Source organism: Pseudorca crassidens, chromosome 20 (assembly GCF_039906515.1).
Source record: "Pseudorca crassidens isolate mPseCra1 chromosome 20, mPseCra1.hap1, whole genome shotgun sequence".
Lineage (NCBI taxonomy): Eukaryota > Metazoa > Chordata > Mammalia > Artiodactyla > Delphinidae > Pseudorca > Pseudorca crassidens.
Genome location: NC_090315.1, coordinates 50,004,621 through 50,016,702, shown reverse-complemented (window position 1 = coordinate 50,016,702; position 12,082 = coordinate 50,004,621). Strand labels below are relative to the sequence as shown.

Sequence of the window (12,082 nt, the reverse complement as noted above, 5' to 3'; positions counted from 1 at the left end):
CAAGTGCTCAGTAGACATATGTGGCTAGTGACTACTATATTGGACAGGACAGATCTAGAACATTTCCATCGTTGCAGAAAGTTCTCTTGGGCAAAAAAGCGTTGGTCTGAGCTGTGGCCCAGAGTCCCAAGGCATTTCTCTCTAGGATAGTGGCATCCTAATCTGGACACCAGAAAGCTGGTGTCCCTGCATCCTTCTCAAATGGCTCCTTCTTGCTCTCTCTCTACATGATCACACCATATCATGTATTCAGTGATGTCCCTGACATGTGGCCATGTCAGAGAGGCAGTGGCCACCCAGAAGGACAAGTTGCCTTGAGGCTGATCAAGGACGTCATCCCCTGGGGCTGAGCATCATTAGAGTGATGAGTATAAACACCTGAGCATAAAACGTGGCATGTAGGCTATTACTCATGAGAAGGTACCAGTTCTAGGGCTCACTGTGTAGACTTGGCTAGTTTGAGAAATGTGCAGTGGATTTGGAAGTTGTCAGGATAAATGAGGGTGGAAAAGAAGACAGGTTTAGAGTTCAACAGTCTTATGTTCTTGAACTCACTGTGTCACTGCAGGGAAGCCAGTCAGCCTCTTGAACATCAACATCCTCAGCTACAAATGGGAGAAGATTCCATGCCTGAGCAAGGGAGAGGGGGAAATTGCTTGAATAAGTAAAAAGAAGTAGTGGGTATAAGACAGGTTGTTTTTTGTTGTTGTTTTTATTGTTTTGTTTACAAAACAGTTCAGTGGCTTTTATTGTTTCTGGCAATATAATCATTTGCCATTTTGTAAACAAAGAGAACAACAGTATTTTTCTTTCTTAAGTTATTAGATTACAAAAGGCACATTTAGGAATCTTGTCTCTGGAATAGAGATATATGAGGTTATTTGTAAATCAATGGTCTTGTTTCTCCTTTAATAAAACAGCAAAATAGTATTTTGAGATTCATCCTTACAGACGGAGTGTTACATCTGACATTGGTTGTTTTATAGAAGTTGGGTCAGTCAGGAGATAATATATTTTAGATGGCTTAAGTGTGTCTTCCCTGTGGATAGCACATTCTGTAAGCCCACCCGAGGTGCCTTGAGGTCTAAGACTTGAGAGAGCACAGTCTAGAAATGTCCCGTGGAATCTGCAAAAGGCTAAACCTTGAGGAGCTCATTTGCTGCAGTTGCTAATGCTGCTTATCAGAGGTGAAGCTCTGGTCCCACCCATCCTACCACTGCAGGCGAGGCGGGATTTTGTAAGGCAAGACCAAGGAAGTGAGCCTCAGAGAGCTCCCCTGGTCCCCCCCGACCATGCCCAGGTCAACCTCCCCAGCACAGGCTCCCAGATGGAGTTTTCCCCTCGGGCTGTTCCAAATCCCCGAGTTCGGCTTTCATTGGGAAAAAACTGTGTCCACTTGACTCTTGGTGACTTCCTGGAAATGGTGCCCTCGTCTAAGGTTAGAGGCTAGAGCAGAAGAGATCTGCCTGGATACGGATGTTCCATGGCAGGACTTGGTAGAGAATCCAGTTAGTAGCCTGAAAACTTGTGGGGTGCTCGGGCGAGCTGTGAGTGGTAATTTACTATTTTCAATCCACTGGCCCCCTTTTCTGATGTCTTGGAATGCCCACCTATGCTGGCTCCTGCTTCTGGTGACAAGGTTGCTGGTGATGTCATCCAAGGGGGCTCATTTCACGAGTAAGAGCAATGCTGGGTCCACAGCAAACTGACATCAGGGACCCAGGAGGCTGGGAATGTCTTGTCCACATCTCCACGTCTTCTGAGAGAGAGGTGTGGGGCACACCTCAGGTACAGGTTTCCTATTGCTGCTCATTTTCTCTTTTCCTTTCATCTTCCTACCATGAACACAGGGAGAGTGGCTGGCAGAGCTAGCTGCCTTGCAGTGACTGGGCGAGTGGGACGTGGGTGTGCTTTGGGAGTTCTGTGGCTTGTCACTTGCTAGGCATGGATTGTGTTTTGGTTTGGGTTTTGTGCACGTCAGGGGTTTATTTTAAGTTGTTTTCAGGCGTGGATAGGCCACAGGACCTGGCTGGTCCTGGCTTCTGATTTGGACCTCATCACACAGCAGCTTCCTGGAGACAGAAGCAGGCAGGTCCTGCCGCCTTCATTTTCGCCCCATGTTTCTGGCTGCAGAAAACAACCAGCTCCAGGGAGGCTGCTCCCTGGGGGGCCCGGGGGTGGGCTTGTTAACACTGGCTTCTCCCCAAGGAAGCCTCTTGGTGCGGTTACGGTCCTCCTCCTTCCGGGACCTGCCTGGGCCATGTGCAACCCAGGTATCCTGAGACACGTGGGCCTCTGGGCCTCCGTGGGAGGGGAGCAGCTGGACACAGGGCCTGGGGCACCCTCTCATTTCAGAAGAAGGGTTTCAGGCCGAACCCAGGCCATGGGATAAAAGGCCATCTGTCTGTCCCTTGGTGCCCAGCCCTGGCTTTCCCAAACAACATTCCTTTATGCCGGCTCCCCCGCCTCCTGCAGCCCCCGCCCCGCTGCACACAGCCTCCTTTCACTGCCTCTGCGGTCGGCTTGTTTGTTTGCCATGCAGAGGGCAGGCTTTTTGTTGTTCTCTTTTCTCTCCCCCTCATGCACCATCCAAGCACACCCTCTCTGGGGACGGTCTGGGGCACTAGAGAAGGGCTTGGGGGCTCAGGGCAGGGGCTTGGAGCATCCCAGTGAGTCCTCCCAGAGGGGATAGAAGAGGACGCGGGAAGGACCTCGGCGGGGACAGCCCTGGAAGTGGATTCCTGGCTGGCTCTCCCAGCAACTGTTTGCAAGTCCTTGAATCAGTGACTTGGTCCCTCTCTGCCTCCGTTTCCCTCATCCAGGGAACATGTCCTCAGGGAGAATTGTGTTGATCCCGATGAGATGTTGGCCACACGTGCATGTGGTAATGGCACTCACCGTGGAGGTGGTGCAGCTGTCCCAGAAGCCTCGTGGCTGGGTGGGGGGTGGGGACCACCAAGTAGGCCAAGGTTTGCACTAAAGGGGGTCACGGTGCACCGGACCTCCCCCCACCCCAGTTCAGCCTGCCTCCCCAGCACAGTGCTTCCAGGTGCTGGGGAGTGACTTCCCAGGCCCCGAAGAAGGGGAGCAAGGCCACTCCTGGCTGCTAGACAAGGAACGGTGGGCTGGGGAGGGAGGTATAGTAAATCCCCTACATACGAACGAGTTCCGTTCCAAGTGCACGTTCGTAAGTCCAATTTGTTCATGAGTCCAACAAAGGTAGGTACCCAACTAACACAATTGGCTATATAGTATTTACTGTAATAGGTTTATAATACTTTTCAAACAGATAATACATAAAAAACAAACACAAAAAATAAAGACAACATTTTTAATCTTACAGTACAGTCCCTTGAAAAGTACAGTAGTACAGCACAACAGCTGGCATACAGGGGCTGGCATCGAGGGAACAGGCAAGAAGAGTTACTGACTGGAGGAGGGAGAGGAGGTGGGAGATGGTAGAACTGAAGGATCGCCAGCAACAGGAGATGGAGGGCAAGCTGCAATTTCACTCACGCCTAATGTTGACGGAACACACGTTTGCATCTTTGAAAGTTCGCAACTTGAAGGTTTGTATGTAGGGGACTTGCTGTACTCGAATGCCTACCCCTCCCAGCGCCGTCTGTGTGGGCTGCCACCAAGGGCCTGGCAGGAAGGCTGTGCTGATTGCAAGACCCTGGTTTCTGCCACCTCCTCAGATCTTGTCTCCACATCTCCTTGGACGCCTCCATCATTTGTTCTCATTCCTGGTTGGATTCCTTCTCCTTCTGTGGCCCTGAGGCAAACCCAGGAGAAACTAGTTCAGCTTGGATTCATTTGCTGTTGCTGACATAACCAAGTCCCACACCCTGGGTGGCTTGGGCAACAGAAATTTACGTGTCCCAGTTCTGAAGGCTAGGTGTTCTGAAGTTCTGAAGGAGACCAAGGTGTGGCAGGCTTGGTTCCTAGCGAGGGCTGTGGGAGAGACTCTGTCCCAGGCCTCTCCCTAGCTCCTGGTACTTTGTTGGTAATCTCTGGCGGTTTGGCCCTTGCAGATGCTTCACCCTGATCTCTGCCTCTTCACATGGTGTTCTCAGTGTGTGTGTCTGTTTCCAAATTTCACCTCTTTATAGGGGCACCAGCCACATTGGATTAGGGCCCACCCTAATCACTTCACTTTAACTAATCACACCTGCAGTGACCCTAGTTCCAAATAAGGTCATGTTCTGATGGACTTGGGGTTAGGACATCAACATAGGAATTTAGAGGTGGGGTGGGCATGCGGAGGATCGAATCAGCCCTCCCTGGAGGGAACATCCTTGGTGCACAGCTGCGTCTCTGCTGCGATTCCCTCACCCTCACGGATTTGTCTCCCTTCCAGACACCATGAGGGGGAAGAGCGCCAGTAAAAGTCCGCATCCACCACCCACTTCTGCTTCCAGACACCCTGCCTCCTCTCGGCTAGCCTAGAGGGAGAAAGAGGCCCGGGTTGCCCTTCGTTGAGCCTTGCTGGGGCTCTGGTCCTCTCAGTGCTGCCCACCTGTCACCAACCCACTCAGGGCATTGGTACAGCTGGGTGGGTGCACGTGGGCTCCCCGTGGATTCCCTGTTGTGGGAACAGGAGGACAAAACCCTTGCTCTTGCCCATCCACGCCCATCCTTCTCTGAGGCTGTCCCGGGGGCAGGAGGGCTGCAGCTCACCCAGGCTTTTCAAAGTGGCGGGCTAAGGGCTGTGTTTGTATTCAGGCTGTGTTTGGCCCACATCGTGTGTTTGTTTTAAACATGCGTCAGATTTTGAAATCTGGAGATTTCACAGAGAAATCTAGTTTTCCAGTTTTTCTTAGAAGTCGGAAGGTCTGACAACACTGGGCCCCATCCTCACCTGACCTGAACCTCAGTCGGGGCTGCCCCCTTTCAACGGGGTGTGACCCCCTCCAGTTTGCTGCAGTCCCCTCCGTTCCCCACAGCCTCCCCCATGCCAAGACCCCACGACAATGACCACAGGTTACTGCATGTGTTGCATTTCTTTTTTTCTCTGTACTGCTGTCTGTAGCAAAAGGGCTCCTCATGTTTTTGCTTGTCTTTTGTTTCTTGGTGCCTCGTGTTTTAAGAAAAAGGAGAGTGAGCATCTTTCCTCATGGAAGTAAAGAATATTCTTATGTATTTAGCCAAAAATAAATAAATAAAAATAAAATTAAAAAAAAAAAGTTCGCAGAGACTTCCCTGGTGGCTCAGTGGTTAAGAATCCACCTGCCAATGCAGGGGACACGGGTTCAATCCTTGGTCCGGGAAGATCCCACATGCCGCAGAGCAACTAAGCCCGTGAGCCACAACTACTGAGCCTGTGAACCACAACTCCTGAAGCTTGTGCACCTAGAGCCTGTGCTCCGCAACAAGAGGAGCCACCACAATGAGAAGCCCGCGCACCGCAACAGAGAGTAGCTCCCTCTCACCACAACTAGAGAAAGCCCATGCGCAGCAACGAAGACCCAACACAGCCAAAAATAAATAAATAATTTTTTTTTAAAGTTAATTAAAAAAAAAAAAAAGAATATTCCTATGTGTTTAGTCCGCAAACGAAATGAGCCTGTATTATGAACCACACTCTGCCTGCTTCATTCATTGAAGGCACCTGCCCACCTTCTGAGGACAGAGCAAGAACTCGGGGTACCTTTGCCAGAGAGAAGCACTTCTTGTTCCAAGAGGAAGATCCTCAGGTCACAAAGCAAGTTGATGAGGGAGGCTGGTCTAGAACTTTGTCTCTTCATTAAAGCTGAATCTGCAGGGTCTGGAATAGATGGTCGGACCCGGATTCTTCCCCCGAGGGCTGCCTCCCTGAGAGACAGGCATGTTGGGGGAACTGGCTGGAAGCTCAGCAAGCTGGCAGGGGACAACTCCTGGGTCCTCTGTGAGTTCGGGTCCGAGGGCATTGAACTCAGTGTGAGAGAGGAGGCGGCGGCCGAGGGAGCCCAGGAGAGGGGGCGGTGGTGTCAGCAGGACCATCTCCATGAGACAAGAGCAGTGGCTTGGGCTGACCTGAGAGGACATCATGATTCATTAGCAGCCGGGAACTGGCACTGTAGTGGGAGAAAATAGGGCTGGTGCTGCTGTTTCATGGGCTTCTTTCCCTGCAGCCTTGAACTGTGGCTGGGAGGATCTAAGGAGATCAAAATGCCCTCCTCACCTCCTGCCCCATATTGCCCAGCATGTCCAGTGGTTCCCAGCTCAGGGTGGGCAGTGCCCGCCTACCTAGTCTCCTTAGCAGGGCACATTGACCTTCTCCCCTCAAGTAGGCATCCTGCCTGCCTGGGCCCCCAGACCCTAAACAGGCCACCATCTACTCAAATATACCATTCAGCACGTATTCAGGTGCTGACCCCGTGCCAGCTGCCAGGAGCAGAGCAGTGAGCAAAGCATCAGGGTCTCTACCCTCATGGAGCTTGCATTCTGGCTTGGGAGGCAATCACAGGGAAATGCATAGGAAAGCAAGATGCTTTCAGCCCCTGAACTATCGATACTTTGCTAGGCTCACCAGCTTCTCCCAAACAGCCTTGGGGCCTGACCATAAATGTGCTTCTAGCCAGGTCTCCTGCCTGCCTTCCCAGGATGGAAAGGTCGGCAGGGCTCAAGAGGAGGGGTGGGTCTTCAGCTCCATCCTTGCTCCCCTGGGACAATCTTGTGTCCCTCGGGTAGACCCTCTAGGAAAGCTGTCATCTGACACAGGTGGGTTGGACACCGCATGTCAAGCCACATCCATCAACACTTGGGCTGATTATTCTTGTGAAAGCCATTGTGAGTCTGACTACAGAATTACTCACTTCCCTTCCCCAAAGTCTGTAGCTAATGCAATCTGAAGGCAGGACCCAGAACAATTTCCAAAACCTGGAAAAGAGTACATGTTTTCTTCACTTGCCGCTGCCTTTTGGTTTTCAAAGGTTTTTGGTTTTCAGGCTTGCTTCCAGGATCAGGAGAGTCTTTTAAATAATGCATTGTGGAAGTTTCCAAGAAACTTTTTTTAAAAAGTCTTTTAGAGTCTGAGTTGTACCCTAGTCCCTAGGAATGACCTTTACATACTTCTGATTCATAGATGGTGTTTGCCCATGGAATTCAAGCGTGAGCCTGGCTCAACCATAAAATAAACACGAGGCAGGGAAGTCTGGAAACCATGGCTCAGATCAGTGTGTGTGGTGTGGCGGCTCCCAGCAGGACTCGCTTCCTGGAACACCCGCCCTCTGCCCTGGTTCGGATGGGAGCAGCCCCCGAGTGGGAATGGGAGACCTTTTGAAAACTCACAACTAGACCCTAGAAAAAGAGTCAATAAAAGACGCACTAGAGGACACTTCCTTGTACCTGAGGGCATTTCTGCTCCTGGCAGCGCCCATGTGCTGCTTGCTCCGGTTCTCCTTGAAATCTCCTCCCGTATTGGAGCTGTGTACAATCTTGTGGTTAATAAACCTGGGCTCCTGCCATGGAGGGCTGTGGTCCCGATGAGGCCACCCAGAAAGCACCTTGGTTCTATTGTCAGTCTGCGATCTATTGGCCAAAAGCCTGTCACCCACGACATGACTGCCTGGTGGTTCCAGGACCCTCAAGTTGTGATTAGCTGGGGTTGCAGGAGGACAGGAGGAAACAGCCCCATCCGTCTTCCTCCCCTTTCCCCACCCTCCATGGCAGCGCACGGCCCGTGCCAGCCTTCAGACAGGAGCTGGTGCAGGATTCAAGGGCAGCATCTTGGGAGAGTCCCTGACTGCTCAGGGCTGGGGAAGCAAGCTGGTGAGCCCGGTGCTGGGCAGGAGCCGCTCCCCTTCCTCCTGGCTCTCAGGAAAGAGGCAGAGAGCCACGGGGATCCTCCCTCCATTTCCCTCATTCCACCCGGAATATTTCCAGCTGAACGACAACAACAACAACAAAAAACCCTTGAAAGTTCTGTTTTCATTTTCAGCCAACATCTCTCTGTGAAACTGGATTTTTAGTAATTTGTTAAGAAACCTTGGAACTGGAACAAAGAGAGCATTTGACCTACTTCCTGTTACACAGAGACTAGAGACCCACACCGACCACCATGAACCAAGAAAACAATGATGTACAATTAATTCTCACAAAACAAAATTTTAGGTTGTAATTTCTTCTGCATTAATAAATATTTTTAAATGGAACCTTTTTTTTTTTTTAATCCCCCTGTAAATTTGCCAAATGCCCTTCCTTGGGAAGAACTGCCTTTTATTCTGCAAGCATGTGTTTCCTACCTATTTCTTTCATTTATGAAATGCTGCTGCTAATTTTAAAAATATTTTTTAATATATGTTTTTCATGTATTTATTTTATTTACTCTTTTTTTTTGGCTGCATTGGGTCTTTGTTGCTGCGCGCGGGCTTTCTCTAGTTGAGGCGAGTGGGGGCTACCCTTCATTGCGGTGCGTGGGCTTCTCATTGCGGTGGCTTCTCTTATTGCAGTTGCAGAGCACGGGCTACAGGCGCGTGGGCTTCAGCAGTTGTGGCGCATGGGCTCAGTAGTTGTGGCTCACGGGCTCTAGAGCACAGGCTCGGTAGTTGTGGCGCACGGGTTTAGTTGCTCCGCGGCACGTGGGATCTCCCCAGACCAGTGCTCAAACCTGTGTCCACTGCATTGGCAGGCAGATTCCCAACCACTGCGCCACCAAGGAAGCCCCTTTTTTAATATCTTTATTTGGCAAAATAAGATGCTGGTAATTTCATGTCAGACTAATGTACTTTCAGTTCTGCTCATGCCTATCCTGTGGACTACCCTTGGCCAAAGGGCACTAAGAATATATGGCCCAGATTATTGGACTTTGACCCTTGTGTCTGGGCACCACCCCACCCAGCCCAGGTGGCATTCTAAGATGGTGTGTTCAGTGTCCTGGGCGACCTCTCTCTTCCAAGCAGATGTGCTCACCCCCCATTCTTTATATATTTCCAAGGAGCATGAGCCTGGCAGAGTTTCAGGGCTCCACCCTGAATAACACAGTCAGGATCCCCTGAGGTTCCTGCCACATCTCAGGGGTCTGGAGTGTCAGGGGATCGTGGCTATGTTGCAAAGAGCCAACACTGAAACATGATCCACTTGAGAAGTATGAGTGGAGATGTAATATTTTCAAGAGCCCACCCTAGGTAACTTGAAGAGAGGAAACAGTAGTTTCCTGGCCTGTTAGAATCTATTGTTCGTCCACCATTGGACAAACAAGATCATGGCCGGAACATGCAAAAACAATAAGAGGAAGGAAATTGTAAATACCAACTGAGGCAGTGGGACACATGGAAAGTGTGACTTATTTTTAAGTTGGAAAATGAAGAGCTCATTTCTGGCTAGAATGGTTAGGGAAGAAGTACATGGTTGTCAAGAGAATATTCTGGAGCCCAACTGCGGCTCTACCCCTCATTAGCTGTGGGGCTCCTTCATGCCTTGGCCCTCCCATCCGTCAAGTGGGAATAATAATCATGCTGCTTCATATGGTTGTTATGCAGATGAAAGGGCTGGGCACATGGTAGGCCTTCATGAATATTAACCGTTGTCATCATGCTAGATAGGATGACATATGAGGAGAAAAACGCGAGGCATGTTGAGAAAATGGCAAGTCGTCCCTACCGGTGAGAGGGAAAAATGAGGCTTAATTCAAAGGCGTGACAGGAGAAGAGCTTGGAAATACAGGGGAAAGACGTTAAATACAAGGAAGTCAAGGATAAGCCGACCTACAGAGGAGGACAGCGTGTTCCCTCTTAGGAAATTGGTCAGAGGGTCAGACTATAATGTCAGCTGTTGGAAACGTACTCCCGGAGCAAGGAGCAGGACCAGTGTTAGAGAGACGTTGCGGAGTCTTCTGAGCTGATGTGTGATTGGCACGTTGCAGATGTTCAAACACCTATGTCTGTGGATGAGTGGGTGACAGCAGTGGGTGTGGATCAGATCCTTGTAGGAGGGAGGAATTAAGGGAAGAGGCAGGGGACCATGGTGATACTTCACTGAGACCACCAGCCCCTGAAGAGGAGGCGGATGTGGAACCAGGGCTTCTGTCCCCGCAAACTCCCCTCGATGATCCCATTTCTTAGGGTTTCTTTGGTTTCCACCGCCTTCTGCCCTCCTGTCCATCACTACTCCGGGCATCCCAGCCTTCATCACAGTGGGTCTGCAGGTCCAGCTCGCCTCCTGGGCCACACAAGCTCTCCACACCACGCCAGCAGCAGCAGTCCATGGAAAAAGCTTCAGGTGGCTATAAGCTAAGTGAATGAGCCGCATAAGATGGAGGTCAAAGTGCCAATGGGAGCTCAGTTCCCATGGCCTGAAATAGGATGTTCCATGTGGGGGAGGCATGAGCCCTGCTGGGTTCTGGCCTGGTCCCATCACACCCACCTTGGAAGAGGAGCCGGAACCAATCATGCTTAGAGACCCTGTTATGTCCTAAGAGGTTCTTGTGGAAAAGCAGATGGCAGTGGTCCTCATGTATGTAGAAGTTGCCAGGCGAAAAAAGAGCCTGTACAGTCCTAGAGGGGAAGAGCCAGGAGCGGTCCCTGGAAACTGAGGCAGCCAGCTGAGCAGAAGGGAGACTTTCCTAAGGACTCGAGCTCTCAGAAAACAGCCCAGCCTTAAGTGACCAGAAGCACAGGCTGGATAGATGAGGGCTCTGTGCCCAGTGCTGAAAAGTGATGACCATTTCTTCTGCTTCCAGTTGTTGTTTAGATGCACGTGCCCCAAACAGATCTGTGTCTGCCACTCAGGGATGTCTGAAAAGTGTAGTGCAGACAAAAACATCAAATGCTAATTCGAGTGATAACCCCTTCCCTGCTTGGGATGGGTGGACCCCAAGACAAGCCTTGTGTGGAGAGAGATGCATGGAGTTGTAGTGAATGAGAGGGGTTGGAGGTGCAGAGAAGGATTAGATCACCCTGCTTAAGAAAGGACTTGGGGTGAACAGGAGAAAAGAACTACCCAGGAGGGAGGGAAAACCAATAGGTCCATGATTGGAGGCGCTCGGAGGTATTTTAAGGGTAGAACAGAATTAGAAGGGACAAGATTCTTATATGACATTTATTTTTGATACTTAGGGAGTTTCCTTGTATGAAATACTATAAAATCCACTCCATCCTCAAGAGGTCATCAGAGATGCTTTTGAGAAGAATTCAGGTATTAGCGTGGTGACAAAGACTAAAAATACTGAGATACCCAGACCAAGACAGGACCATGAAAGCCCGCTTTTACTTGGGTTACATATGGGTTTTCCCAGAAACTGACAGCGTCACTGTCACCATCAAGTTCTCTTCATTCATTTGGAAGCAAAACACGTAAGAATCGTAGCAACAGAAACCCCAACTGGCTGCTCAAACACTCTTCTTGGGTTCTTGCCAGTATCCAGGTCCCAAGGGCCCCTTCTCCATGGCCACCACAGCTTCCTTTAGTCACAGGGACTCAGAGGACACCCCCCGCCATTGGTAAGCGCTCCCCCCACCTTCCTGGAGGGAAGGCTGCATTTTACCTACGTGCCGGCCTGCCCTCTCCGGCCTCACCCCACATGACGTCAGGGCCAGCTGGAGCCATGTGATTTTCCCAGTACATTCCATTTCCCTCTGCCTTTGCCTCTTTGCTCCTTCCATTTGACCTTGAGCCCATCTGGGTTCTCCTCTGCCAGTCCCGCCCCACGTGTGGCCGCTGACCCACACCTGGGAGTTCCTGGAGGGACGGCTCCCTCACGCTCTGCTGCCTTTCTTTCTTGTGGGCGTGTGGACCTAGCTGCTCAGCCTGTGGCCCACGAGCTCTGTAGAATTACCAGGAAGAGAGGCAGGTGATGTAGTCATTGGGCGTGACCCAGTGAGCCTGCCAGGTCCCCTGGGTGCCACCCTGTGACTCTTTACCTGACACCTGTCAGGGGCCTGGGGAAAGGCTGGCAGGGATCTCCTGGGCCAGGGCATTCCCACTCACTGCTCTCATTTCCCTCCAGTCTCTCTGCCAGCTTCTATGCTCCCCCAGATCTTTTGCCTCTTGTTTTTATGGGTATTATTTTCTTTTTCAGAGAGAAGAAAAGTGCAGAGAATAAGACCACCCACATCAGTGTCTACCCTTTTTCAAGTGCACTCGGTGCCCTTGATTTCCGCCC

The 12,082-nt window shown here is 50.8% G+C and overlaps 1 protein-coding gene across 2 annotated transcripts in view; it reads left to right on the top strand.

The window, feature by feature from the left end:
• The window catches only part of FA2H (fatty acid 2-hydroxylase), a 51,802-nt gene that overhangs the window by 17,528 nt on the left and 22,192 nt on the right, over positions 1–12,082 (top strand). The window contains exon 1 of one of the 2 annotated variants that reach the window (XM_067719812.1): positions 3,246–3,569. The exons of the other annotated variant lie outside the window; for it this stretch is intronic. Within the exon in view, the coding sequence (XP_067575913.1) occupies positions 3,456–3,569 (114 nt within the window). The 5' untranslated portion in view covers positions 3,246–3,455. Of the gene's footprint in view, positions 1–3,245; positions 3,570–12,082 lie in introns of those variants that run through there. 2 annotated transcript variants of the gene reach the window in all.